Source organism: Panthera uncia (genome assembly GCF_023721935.1).
Source record: "Panthera uncia isolate 11264 chromosome A1 unlocalized genomic scaffold, Puncia_PCG_1.0 HiC_scaffold_16, whole genome shotgun sequence".
Classification (NCBI taxonomy): domain Eukaryota; kingdom Metazoa; phylum Chordata; class Mammalia; order Carnivora; family Felidae; genus Panthera; species Panthera uncia.
In genome coordinates this window covers 70,851,441-70,872,191 of record NW_026057576.1, presented here as the reverse complement: position 1 = coordinate 70,872,191, position 20,751 = coordinate 70,851,441, and the positions used below count along the sequence as shown (strand labels likewise).

Below are 20,751 nucleotides of genomic sequence, written 5' to 3'. Positions count from 1 at the left end.
CTGGATTCCTGCCACCACAGCTAAAACCGTCCTAGAAGCTCGCAAGTCAGCTGTGAGGAGATTTGGAACTCCGCTGACCCGTTTGAAACTGCTGTGGTTTCAAGAGTCAACAGATACTATCGTAACTTGTGGGTGAGGGGCACGAGCTCAAATAAATCCCAAACACACCTATGTGTGCTCCTCATGTTGGCCAGCCTCGGGGCTCCATCCCTGCCTTCTTCTCTTTCCTCTTGCTCCATGAACGAGCTTTACAAACCATCTCTAAGCTGAGGACTCTAACGTTACATCGAATAGCTGGGCTCAAACACTTTAGAATCACCTTTGACTCCTTTGCACAGAGGGAATGTCTGTTGGCTCCGGCTTCCAAATGCTTCTACAAACGACCACTTCTCACCACCTCTAGGGCTCATTCCTGCTGCGGGCTCTGCCCTCCTGGTTACCTGGACGGCTGCCACAACCTCCTAACCAGTCCCTTGGCCACTTCACAGTATTCTCCAAACGGCAGCCAGCGTGGTCCTCACCCGGACTGATGCTGTCTCCCTCTACTGCAATCATCCATTGATTCTACACTTCACTGGAAAAAAGCCCAAGTGCTTCAGTGGCCCTAGAGGCAGTGGTGCACACTGTGATGTGTTGCCCAAGTCCCCTTCCGGAAAACTTCTTACCTGGCTGCTCGAAGTGCTGCAGTAGACGGACCTCAGCTGTCAGCATCCTTGGGGATGCCGAAGAGTCACCTCACACGAGGTCACAGAGCCTTCCCAGGGCAGCGTGCATCCAGTGACTGAGTGATGTGGGGTCACCAAGGCCCAACACAGGGCCACTCAGGCCATTCTCAGTTCAGGGCCCCATGGGGCCAGGCCTGCACTGCAGCTCGACCTTCTGTCCCACCCCTTTCCACAAATCTAGATACCAACAAGCACCCCCTGATCAAGAACTGGTGAACAAGACACCACCTCAGAGTCTGCTTCTGAAGAAGCCAGCCTGCAGTGACGATCAGACGTGACCTGGCCCCCTCAGCCCCTCTGACTAACCAGCGTCCCCCCTCGCCCTGCTCCAAAGCACACTGGCCTTCACTGTTTCTGCTCAAGGACTGGCACGCTCCTGTCTTAAGGTCCTGGCCTGGCTGCCCCTTCTGCGTAGAACACACTTCCCTGGATATATGCACCGCTTCTTCCCTCACCTCCTTCCTGCTTTGCTTAAATGTCACCTTCCAAATGCACCTGCACGAACCACCCAGTTAAGGCAAGAAACGAGGAAAAATATAAGGAAGGGCGGTTCTCATTCTCCTAATGTCTTTGCTTACCTTTCTGGGGACTGATCCCATTTTGAAGAGATGACTTCACCCATTTACAAAGGAGCTTGAAAATTGCTGTTCTAAATACATAAAAGCAGTGCAGTTGTGAAGAACACAGGCCCTAGGGGCACCTGGGTGACTCAGTCGGTTAAGCGTCTAGACTCTTGACTTCGGCTCAGATCATGATCTCACAGCTTGTGAGATCGACCCCCCCGTCAGGCTCTGTGCTGACAGTGCAGAGTCTGCTTGGGATTCTCTCTCTCCCTCTCTCTCTACCCCTCCCCTGCTCATGTACGCATGCTCACGCACTCTCTCTCACTCTCTGTCTCAAAATAAATAAATAAACTTAAAGAACACAGGCCCTCTTCTCAGACAAGCTGGGTCTGAGGCCCACCCTCTGGAGCTGTGTGCTTGGGGCAGGTGACCACCCTCACAGCCCCAGCAAGGCTGCATGTGAGGCAGGGATAATGATAGTCCCTAGACTTCCTAGAAAAGTTGTGAGGATCACACAACTTTATGTAGTAATGGACTGTGAAAACCAGAAAAGACCACATAAATGTCAGGAGTCCCTGGGAGACAGCCCTGTGGGCTGCACAGCCAAAAACCCACTGGGAGTACATCAGCCTCCTTCTTACACATCAGGACCCTAGGAAGTCCTTCTGTCAGCTCTGCTGGACCCTGAGTGGCTGACAACTTCCAGCAAAGCACAGGGGTGGGCTTAGGAGAAGAAGTACCAGCCTGAGGAACATCACAAAAGTGATAACCACCAACCAATGGAGTCTGAACCACTGGTACAGAATCCTCGTTTTTTACCCTCCTTGCACTGACTTTAATTACAGCGGTCTTTGTTCTAATCTCTAAGGTCTGTGTGAAGAAAATCACGTAGGATTTCAGGTATCCAGGTCTATATATGTGCATCAGAAAAGCTTTAAACTTTAAAACCAGCCCTGTATCTGGTGATTTGAGTTTAGGAGCCCAAATCTTTTCATGTGTATTTTCAACCCAAAGTTTTTATATTTATTTCTCTCTCTGTGATACAACATAACTGTACATGGCTTGAATATTAAACAATTACTTCTCCAAAATCTCAACTGTGTTAATGTTTGCCTCCAGTCATTTTTCATTTACTAGAATGAAATGTCCTTGCCTGTGACCTCAGCTCCACATGCATGATTGATTTCAGAGGTTGTGCTCGAGGCCTACCCTGCCAAGCAGAGACCACTGACCACCTATAAGGTGGCACTAAGGAAAACCACAAAATTAATCTCCTAGTTACCATTATATTATGTATCTGCCTTTTCAGATTTACTTGCAGATCCCATTGTAATCCATTTCTTTATTTCTAAAGAGAGAATCAGATAAGCTCATGTCTAAAGCGATAGCAATGTTCATTTTAGAGATATTAAAAATTATCCTACAATTACACATTACAAACAATAGTACCATTTAATAAAATGATAATAATAATAAATGGTGCTATTGAGGGATAAGAAAAGTCAACTCTGTCCTAACCAATGACCACACGGTACAGCTTAGCCATCTTCTAGACTCAGGTGCTATATGTGGGAAAATTCCTGTCTGGGGTGAGGCAAGTTTATGAGGCAAGTGACTTGGGAAAGTCACTGCTACATCAGATCATCCAGGGTCTTCTTTAAAGGAACACTCTTCTGGAAACCACCTTTCCTTTCCTTGCACTCCTCCGGCTTTTCTTCACAGCTTTATACAACTTAATATTCAGGCTGGGGAAACTGGAAATCTCCTCCAGGTCAAATAACTCCTTAAATCTATCTACAAATTTATTTTCTTTCTCCAACCTGAATTTCATGACCCAGAGGATGACGGTAGTTTCTTTGCACAGATGGTCAAAGGTAATGAGGAGTTCTTCCAGGAAAGGATGAGCGTAGACAACATCAGCTGCCAGGATGTAGTCAAAATTGTTGGAAGATCTGGGGAAGTTCTCATCTAAAGCTACACCCCAGGAGAGTTCTTTAACCTGAGGCAAATGCTTACATTTCATTTTGGTGTTTCGGGAAATATTATATTGCAGGTTTCCAAGTAATTCAGGTAAATCTGTGGCAGTCACATGTGCACCTATGAAACAAAGAACAGTAGGAAAAGTAATCCTCGAGGGATAAGGTAAAACAATCAGGTTTCAGGCCAACATGCATTTACAATTCTGCACAATCGCTAACCCCACGGAAACGACTGATCACTACACACAGGAAGGAAATCTCTTCAACACAGATGCTAAAGTAGCCTTATACGTCCCCTTAAAAAAAATTAGATTCCCATGGTACTTTTGCACTCCATTGCATTTTCTGTTCTCCTGGGGTTTTTGTTTTATTATTATTTCTGTTGTTATTTTCTATTTACTATACGCTAGGAGAAAAATAATCTAGAGAACGGGAAAAGTCAAAGTATTTGGAAACTCCTGCATCAAAAACCATAAAATACCTAGGTATAAATCTAGCCAAAGAGATAAAAAATCTATATACTGAAAACTATAGAAAGCTTATGAAAGAAACTGAAGAAGACACAAAAAAATGGAAAAAAGATTCCATGCTCCTGGATAGGAAAAACAAATACTGATAAAACGTCAACACTACCTGAAGCAATCTACATATTCAATGCAATACCTATCAAAATAACACCAGCATTCTTCACAGAGCTAGAACAAATAATCTTAAAATTTGTATGGAACCAGAAAAGACCCCGAATAGCCAAGCAATCTTGAAAAAGAAAACCAAAGCTGGAAGCATCACAATCCCAGACTTCAAGTTGTATAACAAAGCTGTAATCATCAAGATAGTATGGTACTGGCACAAAAATAGGCACTCAGATCAATGGAACAGAATAGAAAACCCAGAAATGGACCCACAAATGTATGGCCAACTAATCTTTGACAAAGCAGGAAAGAATATCCAATGGAATAAAGACAGTCTCTTCAGCAAGTGGTGCTGGGAAAACTGGATAGCGACATGCAGAATGAACCTGGACCACTTTCCTACACCAGACACCAAAATAAACTCAAAATGGATGAAAGACCTCAATGTAAGACAATGTAAGGAAGCCATCAAAATCCTCAAGGAGAAAGCAGGCAAAAACCTCTTTGATCTTGGCCGCAGCAACTTCTTATTCAACATGTCTGTCTCCCGAGGCAAGGGAAACAAAAGCAAAAATGAAATATTGGGACCTCATCAAAATAAAAAATCTCTCACAGCCAAGAAAACAATCAGCAAAACTAAAAGGCAACCGACAGAATAGGAGAAGATATTTGCAAATGACATATCAGACAAAAGGTTAGGATCCAAAATCTATAAAGAACTTATCAAACTCAACACCCAAAAAGTGAATAATCCAGTGAAGAAATGGTCAGAAGACATGAATAGACACTTCTCCAAAGAAGACATCCAGATGGCCAGCCGACACATGAAAAAATGCTCCACATCACTCATCCACAAGGAAATACAAATCAAAACTACAATGAGATACCACCTCACACCTGTCAGAATGACTAACATTAACAACATAGACAACAACAGATGTTTATGAGGATGTGGAGAAAGAGGATCTCTTTTGCACTGCTGGTGGGAATGCAAACTGGTGCAGCCACTCTGGAAAACAGTATGGAGGTTCCTCAAAAAATTAAAAATAGAACTACCCTACGACCCTGCAATTGCACTACTAGGCATTTATCCACGGGATACAGGTGTGCTGTTTCGAAGGGACACATGCACCCCCATGTTTATAGCAGCACTATCAACAATAGCCAAAGTATGGAAAGAGCCCAAATGTCCATCGTTGGATGAATGGATAAAGAAGATGTGGTATATATGTACAATGGAGTATTACTCATCAATCAAAAAGAATGAAATCTTGCCATTTGCAACTGTGTGGATGAAACTAGAGGGTATTAATGCAAACAAAATTAGTCAGAGAAAGACAAATATCATTTGGCTTCATTCATGTGAAGAATTTAAGATACAAAACAGATGAACATAAGGGAAGGGAAGCAAAAATATATAAAAACAGGGAGGGAGACAAAATATAAGAGACTCTTAAATATGGAGAATAAACAGAGGGTTGCTGGAGGGGTTGTGGGAGGAGGGATGGGCTAAATGCATAAGGGAAATTAAGGAATATACTCCTGAAATCATTGTTACACTATATGCTACTAACTTGGATGTAAATTTAAAAATAAATAAATTAAAAATAAAATAATAAAAATTTAAAAAAAAAGTATTTGGAACCCTCAATGGAAAAATCAGAAGTCACTGCTGAAATAGGTTATTTCAGTACATAGGTTATTTGCAGTGCATAGGTTATTTGCTAAAAGAATGCTGAGCCCAAGTCATGTGAACCGAAATGAGAGTATATTACATGGGCATTCTATCATTGAACAGGAGGCACTCAGGTGCAGAAAGAATTTTTAATGCAATTACATTGGAAATGTCATGACATCCATGTTTATGCCCAAGTTCTCAGCTTGACCACTTTACAAATATGAATCTTCCCATCAAAAGATGTTTAAAACCTAGCCCTGACACACACATAGTGTTCCTACAGCCAAGGACCACAGATGCAGGACAGAATACGCATATGAAGAAGATGTGCACAGCCTCTGAGTGAAAAGCGAATAGTAGTGGTCATTTTCAGGAAGAAATTGGAAGAGGCAAAATTGTAAAAACCAATAACCAATAAAATTTGGCCCTTAAAGTAAAATTTGAGCAGTAGCAGAGACTGAATATAACGTGTAAATAAATCTAGGGACTGGCCAATTCCACATCATCAGACAAGAAGAGACTGGTGTAAGAAATAAGAAAGCAGAACTGGGAGAGAAGTATAGCACAGCCCAGACCAGTTAAGAAATCACTCCTTAGTCATGATGACAAGTTTCTCTGGCCATTGATTATGTTTTGTGGGAAATATGAAACATGTGTATCATTGGTAGAATCAGAGAAATATGAATTGTCACATTCTAGTGTGGGTGGGTCTATCATTTTCAACAAATCTTTTTAAAATCCCAAGATCAGGAAGACCTCCCCCCACCCCACCTCCAACTGTCCAGAGTGAATATGAACTACCTGACTCTGAAGATCTTTGTGTCTAGAGAGCAGAACACCATCCGTCTCCATCTTTTGTTATTTGTGTTAAGTTATACAAGTAGCCTAAAAGGACCAATTATTTTTAATGGAACAAATGACTTTCTGAAGCACAAATGTGCTCCTGATCAGGAAGCCTTTGGGTACAAATCCAGTAGTACCTCTGAGTACCCATACTAAACGGAATACTGACTTCAGAAAGCAATATCTGAAGAAGCAATTTTAAAATATATATGGAAGACTTCAAGGGTCCTATATTTCCCCAGCATTTAGAAAATTGTAAATTGCTAAATTTTGAATTCCTCTCAAGATTATAGACTGGCAGGTGTGCACTTCTAAAGATCAAGAAAACCAAGACAGACTTGGGGAGCACCCATCAGAGAAGGCAGCTAAACAGAGGCAATGCAACAGGTAACAACAAGAGAGGAAGTGAAGCAGGCTCAGGCGTATGTAGGGACTGTCACACATTCCATGAGACAAGAGAACACTGGTAAGAGAAGAAGGGGTCCCAGAAAAAGAACAGAGATGAGCTGGGAAAAGAAATTCAAGGGGAAACACCTAAAATTAGAAGCAGACATGATTGATAACACTCCTTCTCTCTTCCAACAGGTGCTTTTTCACGAAAGCACAGGGCTCCAAAACCCAAAAGGAATATCTGGCTGCTCAGGAATGTTGAAACAGGGCTACCATTTAAACAAAGATGGCCAGAGCCAGCAGCAAGACATCCCCCTGGGCCTTGTATCCCACATGACTCCCCTAGCAGCCAGGAGGCCTGAACACAGCTCCCAGTTACAATACACTCGTGACTTGGTTCTCCATGAGCAGAATTAATACAACTTCACAGAAAATTCTGAAAGAAACCAGTAAGGTGACTTTAAAATTGGCAGTGTTTCAGAATGCCTGGGTGACTCAGTCGCTTAAGTGTCTGGCTCTTGGTTTCAGCTCAGGTCATGATCTCGTGGTTTCGTGAGTTCGAGCCCCACATCAAACTCTGTGCTAACAGTGTAGAGCCTGCTTGAGATTCTCTCTCTCCCTCTCTGCCCCTCCCCACTCGCTGTCTCTGTCTCTGTCTCAAAACAAACAAACAAAAAAATAAATAAATAAAATTGGCAGTGTTTCTTGATGAAGCCCATTCAAACAATTAAGGAGCTAAAAATTAGCCTAGGTTATAGTAAACTAGACAGCAAAAGCAAGTAATTGCATCTGATCATGTAATTCTCTGACCCCATTCAATCAAGAGTCCCTACTTACCAAGTAAACTTGCCACGATGGAGACCAGCCCTGTTCCAGCTCCAATTTCAATCACATTTTTGTCAACCATATTATAGTGCTTTACATTTGTTTCCAGAAAATAGCATAGAACAAGGGCCTATGAAAGTTAAAAAAAAAAAAAAAAGTTCTCGGCAAGTAACAACAGAAACTGAAATTAAAGTCTATTAGATAAATACACCATATACACTAATACTATATGTATGTACATGTGTGAACATGTGTGTGTGTACGTACACATCACAACAGAGGTACATCCTCCAATAGGTTCAATATTAGGCTAGAAAAAGTCCTTGGGTACTGTTGGGGAGATAAGAGAAATGAAACTATGGAACTCAATTGTGTAGGTTTGATTATCTTTAAATTTTTTTTAATGTTTTTTCTTTTTATTTTTGAGAGACAGAGCAGAAGAAGGGGGCGGGTGGAGAGAGGGAGACACAGAATCTGAAGCAGGCTCCAGGCTCTGAGCTGTCAGCACAGAGCCCAACACGGGGCTCAAACTCATGAACTGCAAGATCATGACCTGAGCCGAAGTCAGATGCTCAACCAGCTGAGTCACCCAGATGCCCCTGATTATCTTTAAAGACAGCAACTTCTGGGGTGCCTGGGTGGCTCAGTCAGTTGAATGACCAACTTCTGCTCAGGTCATGATCATGGTTCGTAGGTTCAAGGCCCATTTCAGGCTCTGTGCTGACAGTGACGCCTGCTTGGGATTCTCTCTCTCTGACCCTCCTCTACTCGTACTCTCTCAAAAATAAATAAACATTTTTTTAAAAATAAAATAAAACAAAGAAAGCAACTTCTAATAATAATAGTCATTTCAAAGAAGTGTGTGGGATTGGGGCAGACAGTGGTAGGGGGTGGTCTGTCCCCTTCATGGACAATTGGTAAAGGACTGGTGACATTTTAGAACACTCTGCATGTTGAGACTAATAGATTTCATTATGACTATTTAACTCAAATGGAGCCAGTTTTAATGGGAAATAAAAATGTTTGCTATTCTAAACTCCAATGGTCACAAAACACTGGCAGTGTAAACAGTGCTCGTTGTCAATCAACCCTTCAAGTCAAAAATAGAACTGATTGCTGGAAGCGTTTTCCTAAGTTTTAGTGCTGTTTGAGGTCATAAACTAGAACAATAGAACCTATTTTCTCTCTTCCAAATAGTACACAGTAATGAACAAAACTGGCTGAAAAATCATTGAAAGGTAGCAAATTCTATGTGAAATTATACCGATGGCCAAACAACAGCACCGTAAGAATCCATGGCTTCGGTAATTCGAATCTCATGACCAACAAAATGAAATCCCTCCCAGGAGGTGGTTGTTATTAAACTTGGAACAAAACATCTTGCCATGATCTCTGCAACCACTTTCTTGCTGTCATCATCTCCCTTCTCTGAAAGGAAAAGAAGAAGTTAATGGTTGTGGTTGTTGTGTTAGTAAAAACCAGGAAAAAGAACTGATGGAAATGTAGCATTTCTACTTATTCTAAGTTACTTTTGAATATTCATTGACCTTATCTGCAGTATAATAGCAAGGTGAACTATTTTAAAATAACTCATACTACAAGCTAACATTTCATATGTCCACAGCTTTCTGATTTTCACCAAAGTTGAAATCACCATTATTCATTTCTGCAAAGCCATGTGAAACAAACAATAATTGATATTTTTTTAAAAAAGCAATGATTTTCAAAGGCTACCAATCTATTTATCTAAAACAAGAGAAAGACTGGCAGTGAAACATAAGATCTTGACTATTCATATTGGCTACACAATGCAATTGCAGCTATTTCAAAAATGCATCATAGTATTCCCTTTATGACAAAAGATATTCAATACCATCCAACAATATACCCTTGTATTATTTTATTATTACTTATTTTAAGTACATTACTTTGGGGCAATTAACGGCATCTTAACATCCAGGACACTGCATAAGGTTCATAGGCAACATCACCAGTTACTGAGCACATTTTAAACATGCCAGACCATGTTAAATATATTATATATGTTACTTCATGTAATTTCTTTTTATTTCATGTAATTTTTGCAACAGTTTTGTGAGGTAAGGCATTATTCTTTGTACTTTTACAGATAACAAAACTAAGATTCAGAGAGCTTTATTAACTTGACCAATCTCATGCAACTTGTAAATGAAGGAGCTAAATTTGAATTCTTTTTTTGGTGGCTCCAAAGCTCCTTCTCTACTCCTAAAAAGCTATAATGTAACTTTTAAAAACTAGCCATCTCTAAGAACTTAACAAATTAGTTACGGAGCAAGATACACACCTCTAAGTCTCTATTTCCTTATTTGTAAAACGTGACAGAAGAATCTACATCAAAGAGTGTTGGGAGCTTTAAATAAGATGATTCATGTAAAGTGCTTAGCACTTTGACTGCTACCTAAAGCTTGATAAATTATTATCATTATTATAATTGTTATTGTACTTTGGTCATGAAACTAATAATATAACAAGATCATCATGTAAACAAAAATACTGGATTGTGAGGTACCAGACAGAAAATTCCATACTTCCTCATAGAAGCAGAGAGTAGAACGGTGATTGCCAGGGGCAGGGCTAGGGGCAAGGGGGAGATAGTGGTCAAAGGGTACAAAGTTTCCTTTATGCAAGATGAATAGTTCTAGAGATCCAATGTAGAGCATGGCGACTACAGTTAATAATAATGTATACTTGAAATTCGCTAAGAGAGTAGATCTTAAGTGTTCTTATAAAAAAAAAAAACAGTAACAACGTGAAGTGATGGATATGTTAATTAGCTTGTCATGTTCATTTCTATATATCTATACATATAGACATATATATACCTATTTTTACATATATATAATATATATACATATATACACATATATATACACATACATATATAATTTATATCTATACATATATATAATATATAAGGGTGTGTGTATGTATATATATGTATACATATATATATATATATATCTCTCAAAACATCAATCATACATCTTAAATGTATATAACCTCTATTTAATAGTCGATTATGCCTCAGTAAAGCTGGGGAATAAAAGAAAATTCCAGAGTTAAATAAAGAAGGGGTCACTCACCATGGTGGTAGTTACTAAGGGATGTCTTCACAAAGGAACTGTGTCTTAAGTTTAACCTTTGATCTATGATTTGCATTAACGGAGAAGCTATTTATTTCTTATACCAATCGTTAAATTCCATTGACTTTTCAAGTCTTGTTTCTGTGCTTTTGAGTCATGGCTAGTCCTTCTGGCCACTTCCCCCACCCCAGCACTGAATCTGGGTCTAGTTCTCTTCAACATAGTTCTTAACAGGTAAAAGAAGAAGGAGGGGAGGGGAGGGGAGGGAAGGAAGGGAGGGGAGGGGAGGAAGGAAGGAAGGAAGGAAGGAAGGAAGGAAGGAAGGAACATACAGACAGATATACATACAACAGTGGAGTCTTGCGTGATGAGAGTGCATCATGACCTGATGGGGATGATTAACTCACACCTCAGTCCTGATATCCAAAAATAAGCAAGTAAATAAACAAATAACAAATACAAGTATTTCCAAAAAACTGGGGAGCAGTATAAAAACTTCATTCTGGTCTTCATAGAAAATAAGCTCCTGCTAGAAAATTTATTTCCCAAATCTCAGAAAGTTAAAAACTTTCACAGTTTCCAACATTGCAACTATTCAAAGTTTTAAAACAGATGCACCACTCAAAATTAAAATGTCATAGAATCCTAGAATGTCAAGATGGAAAACACCTCAGATACCTTCTAGCCGAACCTTACACCTAATTTGGGAACCTCATGTTCCTGTTGGGTGTAAACTACATAGTCAGCTTGTGCAACCTCTTTCAGCATTTCCAGTGAAGATAAATGTGCTACTTCACGAGGTGCATTTAGAAAATGTGACTATTGAAAATTCTTCTCAATATTAAGCCAAAATCTGACACCAATTTTTTTGTCTATTATTCCTAAAAGTAAGCTTCATGGTGAGCAAACTTCTATTTTTAAAATGTGTTCCAAAATTTTAGCAAAGGGGAAAATATGCAAATACATACATGGCCCCAGTGCCAGTCTTAAAAATTCTGGACTCAAGAGTATGTGAAAGCCTCAAGTGGTTTTCAAACTTCTCCATTGCACTGAGGCAAGAATAGAAGTGAGAGTCTTGAGTCCCTGAGTCCTAAGAGAAGATGTTATTGCCAGCTCTGTCCTCTTAGCTTCAGTAACATCATTCCCTAGTGTTCGGGGAGCAGAATGGCAAGATGGAGGTAGATCAAGTTTGACATTGTTGAAAACTTTCTTCAGAGGCCACAGTCACAGGAAGGACTTCCTGTCAACATGATTTCCCGTCCTAAATTCTGTGATCCTTCAGTAGAGTCCTTCCAAGGATCCACACAGAACCAGGTATCACCCCCAAAACACTCTAACTTAACAGCACACTATAGGAAGGGCCCAGTCTACACTCCAATCTACAGCACCACAAACACTGACCCTTGGCAGAGATCTAGAAAAACTTAAGAAATGAAAAACCAATACTTTTAGTAAAAGCCACCCTTGTAATCAACTGCACTGCACTTTTTCAATGATGGCATGCATTCACATGCAAGAAGGACTCTAAGAACCAAATAATGTTGGTAATATGCTTTTCTTGAACTTTAACTTTCATCTCATTATATTCGCATGCCTTGCTAAAATGGGGTAGGGGAGGAGGCAGATTTGCTGTGGATGTTCTTTAGGGAAAAGCAGAGAACATTAATTGCTTCCCTGACCTTTAGCTGAATGTGCCTTCTTGGACCTCCTAGCATACTCTCTGTAAATGCAGTGCTTTCTGAGAAGTTACCCAAGGTATCAGGGATTAATAGATGTTAGAGTACACTAAATCCCAGGAGTGTCTCCTAAAGTTCTAATCTTTGATATAAAAACTTTGCCAGTGAATATTTACTGCTACAACCTGACATCTCTGACGTTGCACTTTCTTTTAAAGGTTAGTAGACCAGATTAGTGCTGCTGTCCTAACAAGAGTGTAATAGCAGATGATTCCTGTTTTTTTACAGTCTTTCTAAATAAACAAAACTAGTCATTTTTTTAAGAATGACTACATCTTTACCTTCATAAAGAAGTGAGATCTAAAAATATAGATGTGAATATATTATTATAATCAAATTATTTACACTTTCCAAAATAAAGGATCTCCAAAGAGATTAATGAAACAATGGCCACTATTAATTGCTTATATACTTAAAAGAGTACAACTCTACCCATATGTGGTCATTCAAAATTAATTATATACCTAGGATGCCATGTATCATACAGAAAATATTGTCAGGTTGAATAAAATTTAATTGATAATGTTTTATATTACTAGTCTCTTCTACATTTAAATAATATACAAATACTATAGGCATTCCTTAAGAAGTAAGTCTCAGAAAAATTTAGTATAATTTATAACAGGAAACTACAATGTACCAAATTTGGCTTTTAAAATCATTTGTCTAGATGTAATATGTACGATTTTAAAAGTTGGGACACCTGGGTGGCTCAGTCAGTTAAGAGTCCGACTTCCACTCAGGTCATGATCTCACTGTTCTTGAGTTCAAGCCCCATGTCAGGCTCTGTGCTGACAGCTCAGAGCCTGGAGCCTACTTTGGATTCTGTGTCTTCTTCTCTCTCTGCCCCTCCCCCGCTCATGCTCTGTCTCTCTGTTTATCAAAACTGAATAAATGTTAAAAAAAAAAAAAAAGCAAATACACCCACCACACACACGCAGTTATTTCTATCTTAAAACTTTACTGTTTTTCAGCATAAACTTCTATTTAAAGATTTAAATAACAATTTTAACAGTAGTTATTTAAATCAAAAGACATGTTTAATATTAAGTTTTAGCAATATCACCGCTTTGATGACAAGAGCCTCTGAACTGAAATCCAATGGAAAGAGCTGCGTTAGTTATAAGGGCATTCTTACATGAAACTTGTAATAAAAAGCAGAAATCTATCCTCCAAACATAATATTCAAAGAATATGTTTTTTAAAATACATGCTTATGTGGCGCCTGGGTGGTTCAGTCCATTGAGTGTCCGACTTCATCTCAGGTCATGATCTCACGGTTCGTGGGTTCGAGCCCTGAATCGGGCTGTGTGCTGACAGCTCAGAGCCTGGAGCCTGCTTCAGATTCTGTGTGTGTCTCTCTCTGCCCCTCCCCCGCTCTCTCATGCGCTCATGTGCTCTCTCTCTCTCTCAAAAATAAACGTTTAAAAACAATTAACAAAATAAAATGAATGCTTAGTTATTTGTTGAATATGGGAATGAATCTTAAGAAGATTAATGAATCAATAGATATTCTTTGGCCTTTAGTTAAGATTTGAAGAGAAATTTTTTCCAAAAAGTAGTACATTATCAACAATGGAATTCTAATTTAGATTTCTGAAGAATATTTTTTCCACACATATTCTCCCCTTGTTACCTAGCACTTAGGCCCTGGGACAAATAACTAAAACTGAGTCATGTTACACAAAATGTTGAATCTTGACTTTCCGATACGAAAAGCAGAAAGCTTCTGATTATCTTTACTTTTAGATAAAAGTTATCTACTATAATCTTAAGAGTATTATTAATGAATTTAATATTGAAACAAATATCAAAACAAATTATAAATAAAACATAATTAAGACAGCATTACAATTAACTATGTTGCTATTTCGGGCTTACTTATTTTAATGCTCTTTGATACAAAAAAGTCTTAAGCACCATTTTCCTGCTATTAAAATCTTTGCTGACAGCGAATAAAATCTACCAGGTGCTCTTGTTCTCCTGAGAATTAAAGGTGTTTCAAGTATGAAGTGAAAATTAGCAGAATTCTGCTACATTATGATGATGCTTTTCTTAAGAGGAAAATTCACTTCAGACTGGATTGTAGTAAGCCTTCAAAAACAGGAGCTCTGTCTAGATTCTTCTCTTTTATACTTTTAAGGTCAATAACAACAGTAATAAATGGAAGGGTCAGATCACAGAAGTACACCCTCCCCCCCCAAAAAAAAAAATGTCTTTAATAGCTCTGACAGGTGAATTTAAGCTTCCATTTAAGGGTTGTCATGAAAACCCGTCAGCAAAATTTAAAGTAAAAACCCCTCTACTAAATGAAAGAGCCTTGTCATTCAACTGAATCTTCTATTCAAAGATGAATGTCATGTGCTTTTTAGAAATAGCTAGAGATTAAAAAAAAAAAAAAAAGACCTTAAAGATTTTATTTTTCAATTAGTAAATGGTCACAGGCTAACCTGAAAGAATTCTGGATGTCTCAGCAATGTCAAGGTCTTGGGCCTGATGTTAAAACTAATCCCCGAGAAGATTTCACAAATATTTTTTGTCTGGATTTCTGCTTAGTTTCAAGAATATACAGAGGCGTCACTTTGATACAGTGGATCAAATGAGGTTACATTTACAGAAGAAAGACAATTCGCCCTTTACTAGATGGCTCAGGATGCAAATGGAAAGGAAAAAAAGAACCAAAATTAGTTGTACTCAAAGTTTGCTTGCTGGGATCCCCATGGGGACAGACACCTAAACAAATGTGAATGAAGTGTGACAAGCACAATAAAAAGTATTTCTAAAGTGCTCTGGGAAGCACCAGTAGTGGGGGAATCTGGAGAAGCTGTTCTCAAGGAGGAGGGAAGAGGTAGGTGGCCAGGCAGAGAAGGAAGGAAGCAAGGTCAAGGGAGAGGAAAGTTCCCGGGGAGTGGTCAAAAGCCCCCCAGAGTTGGTGTACAAGGTGCATGTTGGGGTGTTGTAGAAAATAAGTGGTTGCAGGGACAGGTTGGGGTTGGACTTGTGGGGACAAAGGGAACAAGTGTGTGCTTCTCAGGTGAGGAGCTGTGGCAGGAATTGACAGGAGCAAATTTAGCTCTGACAGCAGCAGTGAAGGCTAGGTGGAAGCTGAATAGTAGAACACAATTGCAATGATCCTGGCAAGAGCCGCAAGAGTTGAACTAGGGCGACACTGGGTCCAGGAGCCAAGCCTGCTTTCGCGAGCTGTAGAAGTTGTGGTAGATCCTCCCCTCGAGGGTAGCAATGGACACGCAAACGTGACACTCACCCTGGTGTTCTGAAGACGTCTGAAGCAGACTGTTATTTAAGAGTTATGTTTATTCAACATGTGGAGGATGTGTCAGTTTAGCAAATAGTTGTTCAGGCTGCTTATGAATGATTTCTCACATTAGTAATTATATGTGCGGTCATACTCCTCCTACTACGTAAAAAATATCACCTCAGACTATAGTTTGATATGTCCCCTAAACAGCAATACAATTACTAAAACTTTCTTCTTTATATATTAAGGTAATGTGGCTTATAAAAGCCATTGATCCAACTCTGGAAAGATTTATAAAGATGCTTGTGGAAGGTTTTCACCTGATATCCCTACAGAATACAGTATACTTGGTTCTGAAAAGAATCAACTGACTGGGGACCAGAAACAGATCATTCCTAATAAGCAAATTGTAAGTCCAGCCAACAGCCCCAGTTAGAGCTAATTCATTCATCCACTCATTTTACTGAGTACCTGGGCACTATGAATATAAAGATAGGGTAACACATACCTGTTATAATAGAGATCTAACTAGTTCACTCAAAAATAGAAAGAGAAAGCTCAGAAAAGCAGGACCTGAGCCCTGATGATTATGAGTCCTGGAGTCAAATGAGAGAGGGCAAGACGTCATGCAGAGAAAACAACATGTGCAAAGGCCCATTGGCAAAGACTCTTGACCAATTTTCCGGTTTAGGAAACTCTGAGAACTAAAATGTAGGATGAGTGGCGGCGGGGCGGGGGGGGTAGCAGGAGATAAAATTCTTAGGTCATGCTAAGAAGTCTTGATTTTGTCCTATTGAAAAGAATGAGACACTGAGGAATTTTAAGCACAAGGCAAATGTGACAAGATTTGAATTTTTGAAAAGATCCTGCAGCTATAAAGATGTACAGAAGATAAGAAGGGGGAGCTGGCCTAGAGTAGGGGCAGCCAGGTGGAAGACAGCTATGACAGTCATGAGAAGAAATAATAAACACCTGAATCAAGGTGACTGATGCTGTCTGGGGGCATGAGGAGTCGGGAAACAGGAGTCAGTAAAATTGATGGGAGATAGTGATGAAGGGTATAAGGAAGGACCAGGCTGATTCCAGATTTCTGGGTAGCCAGGGAATGAAGTTGCCATAAACTGAGACAGAAAAGATAGGTTGGGTGGGGGGTGTAAATCTGCAAAAGGCAAAAAAAGCATGCAGATTATCCTGCAGTAGGACATGCTGGCCACAGAGGTGTGCTGTTCAGACTAAGGGAGCCTGCCCCTGGGACCATAGCTGCCTGACAGCTCCCGCTGTGTCCCTCAGAAGCCGTGTCTCCCCTTGGGGCTACCCGCTAAAGCCAGCCCGCTCCCATTCCACAGATGACCCGTACCTAGTGGGTGCCTCGCTCCCTCTCCTCTCGAACACGTCAGACCTGCACCGTGATCTGATGGCTTCCCCCTGCTCACTTCTGTTCCTTCCTTCCTTATTCTCCACAAACACTTCCCCCGGTAAATCTCCTGCAACATTTAATCCCATTTTGGTATCTGCTCTGATCTGACACGGCAGTAAGGCCGATTTGGGAGTCGTGCACAGAAATCACTGAGCCTTGGGTTAGGACTAACCTGTTCCAAGACTGCAGACCCTGAAGAGCTATTTTGTAACACATTGCTATGCGGGCTAACAGCTGGAGAGTGGCTGTTGAGAGGTAGGCAACATAAGATATTTTGAAAAGTTAATGTGGATGAGGTGTTACACGGCTTGGACTCTTGGTGTAGCATTAGAAACCAGATAGAGGACGTTTTAGTATCTACCAGAGTCCTAACTTTAATCCGTGTATAATTTAGGTGACATCCTAGAATTCTTGGACCTTCAGGACAGTGGCAAAATAGAAGAACTGGGCTATGGGTTTGCTCCATCTTTTCCAAGCACAAGACACTTAAGTTTAAGAGTGAGGACAGGGAAAGTCAATATCCTTTAGCACCCAAGAAGTGAGTGTTCCACTGGTTAGTGGAAGTCTTTCCAACAAAATGCCATCTGATTCTCATGCCCCAGCAGCACACACTTACTCTGCCTGTGAACATATTTTTAAAGCTTTAATTGGCTCTGTAGATGATTATGGGGTGTGTTTTCTCATGTTATAAAATATTTTAATACTAGTTCTGTCTCAACCTTACCTTGAACCCCTTCCATTTCCTTTGTAACTTGCCAAATTATTGTACGCACAGTTGAAACCAAGTATTGTTACTAAGATAATGATAATGACGAAATTTTATTCATAAACTGCACAGAAATCGCATCTTCATTCAAATCACCTAAATAGCTGGATTCTCCAAATGATCATGACTTTAAATGTTTAGGTTTGCAAAAATCACTACAGTAAAACTGTTTGTGTAGAAGCCACGTAGGCTGCCAACACTGGGCACCCACCCAGCTCTCTTGGCCTAAAGATATGCTCACCTAGGTAGAGGCCACCTGGTATGCCTAAAAAAGGAAAAATTAAAAAAGCAGGACTACATTTCATAGAAAACTTCCACAGTGTATAGATAAAGGAGAGAGAAGAAGAAAGAAGCCAAGATAATTAAATTTGTATGACAAATGTTCTACAAAAACATAGTAGTCACTCCTCCAAGGCGGTCAAGAGTGTCTGTCTGCACTTTTATCTCAAGGCAATGGGGCCAGTTGCATTACACAACCCATGAAAAGTCACTCTTGATACTTAAAATGATGTAAAAATCAATTTCAAATAACTACTATTGCAGCAGAATTCAAACTTAAATTCCTCTATCCTCAGAGATCAAATTGCATGATGTACTTTTCTCTAATTAATACATCAGAGGAACCATAAACACAGACTTAAAATGTTTTTCTATAAGTCTAAATCATCTTTCATGCAGGCATTTATAAAAACTTGCAGCCCCACCTAAAACTACTTTTATCTCTCCTCCTATCTAAAAAGAAATAACTTAGAAATCACAATCATGTATTTAGTGTGTAGCACGTGAGGAAAAATTTATTCTACTTTTTCATATTTAAAAAAGACTCCAAGTACTTAGCAAGTCTATATATCTAATTTGTCTGTCAAAATTATCTATAACATATCATCAGGACCATAGGTACAGCAGTAGACATCACACATTATTATAGATTTTTTCAGGTTAGCAAATACAAGCCAAGATACAATATGCAATTGATAAGTCCTAGTCCCTAATGTCTTAAAGAGAACACTGGGGCACCTGGGTGGCTCAGTCAGTTAAGCGACTGACTCTTGATTTCAGCTTAGGTCATGATCTCATGGTTTGTGAGTTAGAGCCCTGAGTCGGGCTCCACACTGACAGTGCAGAGGCTGCTTGGATCCTCTCTCCCTGTCTCTCTACCCCTCCCTGCCTCTCTCTCTCAAAAAAAAACTTAAAAAAAAAAAAAAAAAAAAAAAAAAAAAAAAGATGCTGGGGTGCCTGGGTGGCTCAGTCAGTTAAGTATCCAACCCTTGATTTGGGGCCAGGTCATGATCTCATAGTCATGAGATCAAGCCCCGCATTGGGCTCCACACTGGGCGTGGAGCCTGCTTGGGATTCTCTCTCTCTCTTTCTCTTTCTCTCTCTCATAAATAAATAAATAAACTTAAAACAAAAAAAGGCAAGACATTAGTAAATACCACAAACGTAAGCACTTATATTCTATTAGTTGTTTGTCTTCTTAGAATTGGCTAAATTACATAAAGAAACATAAAATAATTTACCTTTTTGAGTTCCTGGATCCATTAAGTGATGAACTAATGGATGACTATATATTGACGTTTTCTTGATCATTTCTTGAAAACTAGGCAAATAATATAATAAAATATCAAATGGTAATAATTCAAAAGTGTGTTAAGTGCTTTTATATTTACCTAATAAAGCTTAAGTAACATCAAATCTAGTATAGAAAATTCAATTAAAATTTCATATATTGATAAATCAGGATTTAAGATAGACCACCAAAACACAATCTATGCAATACAAATAAAAATTCTTACAGAGAAGAGTCAGAAGTTTTAGAAGCTACTGGAGAAAGAAAACATCCTTCACCAGGGACTACCTTAGCTATCACAAAAAAAGGCATCATCTTTATACTGACTGGTCAGATAGCAATCTTAACATTTAAGAGGTGATTAAAACATTGGGAGAAAATGGATTTTGTTCAGTGTAGTGAAAACCACAGTTTTCATCTGAAACAGCAGTAGATATAAAGTTCACTTGTTTCCATCACTGTATTAGTAGGAAGTACCCAGGTTCTAATAGCTCAACCACCAAATGGTCTTTTAAGTAGCTTCTACTTTGAAGAACCAAATATGTTTAAAATTAATTACTCTGTGCCTCTCAAATAGAGCATATCCTGTGAACAAGCTGAAACAAGCTGTTATTCCAATTTAGGGAAGAAATGATTTGATGTTTTTCATCTCAGTTTTGGCTCCTATCATACGTAATCCCTGTAATACCATGGAGTTATACAGCACTCCGTTCTTCCGGGGATCCCCAATCACTTTTCACAGCCACCACATTTTTCTTTGCAGTATGCCTCAATAAGTTAGAAGACCAATTATTTTCCCTACAGCTGACAAAGAAAACAAAAAGTCAAATGACATCCCCGCGGTCGCTGGTGAAACAACAGCAACAGTGGCCACGCGTTCTGTCCCCGACTTCGTTCCTCTTCCACTAAAAGACGCAGTGTTTATTACACGTGTCTGCCTAAAGCTCAACATTTATTAAATGTGAAATCCAGACCTACCTAAACGGGTGGGCTGAGTTTCTAGAAGTTTAAAAAGTATCATCCACAACTTTTGTTTTGCTGGAGAAACCACTGAGGGTGCATGAAAGGCGAGCCCAGAAGCACGCAGTTTGCTACTGTATACACTGGCAGCGAGTCCTTGTGGAAGGGATTAGAATCCTGACAGCTGTGGCTTTGGGAGCCTCTGGGTATACAGCAAGGAGGCTGGAATGCCTGTAAACAAGGGGGCTGAAGAAAAGCAGGAACATTCCATGCGCGTGTCTCACGA

The 20,751-nt window shown here is 39.6% G+C and overlaps 1 protein-coding gene across 1 annotated transcript; it reads right to left on the bottom strand.

Moving 5' to 3' along the window:
- Positions 1-2,721: 2,721 nt before the first annotated feature.
- LOC125933940 (putative methyltransferase-like protein 21E) lies at positions 2,722-19,713 on the bottom strand. Its single transcript, XM_049647198.1, has 4 exons — positions 19,456-19,713; positions 8,900-9,063; positions 7,648-7,765; positions 2,722-3,385 (listed from the first exon to the last, which is right to left on the bottom strand). The coding sequence occupies exons 1-4, from the start codon at positions 19,523-19,525 to the stop codon at positions 2,946-2,948; spliced, it is 792 nt and encodes a 263-aa protein (XP_049503155.1). The 5' UTR covers positions 19,526-19,713; the 3' UTR covers positions 2,722-2,945.
- Positions 19,714-20,751: the final 1,038 nt, after the last annotated feature.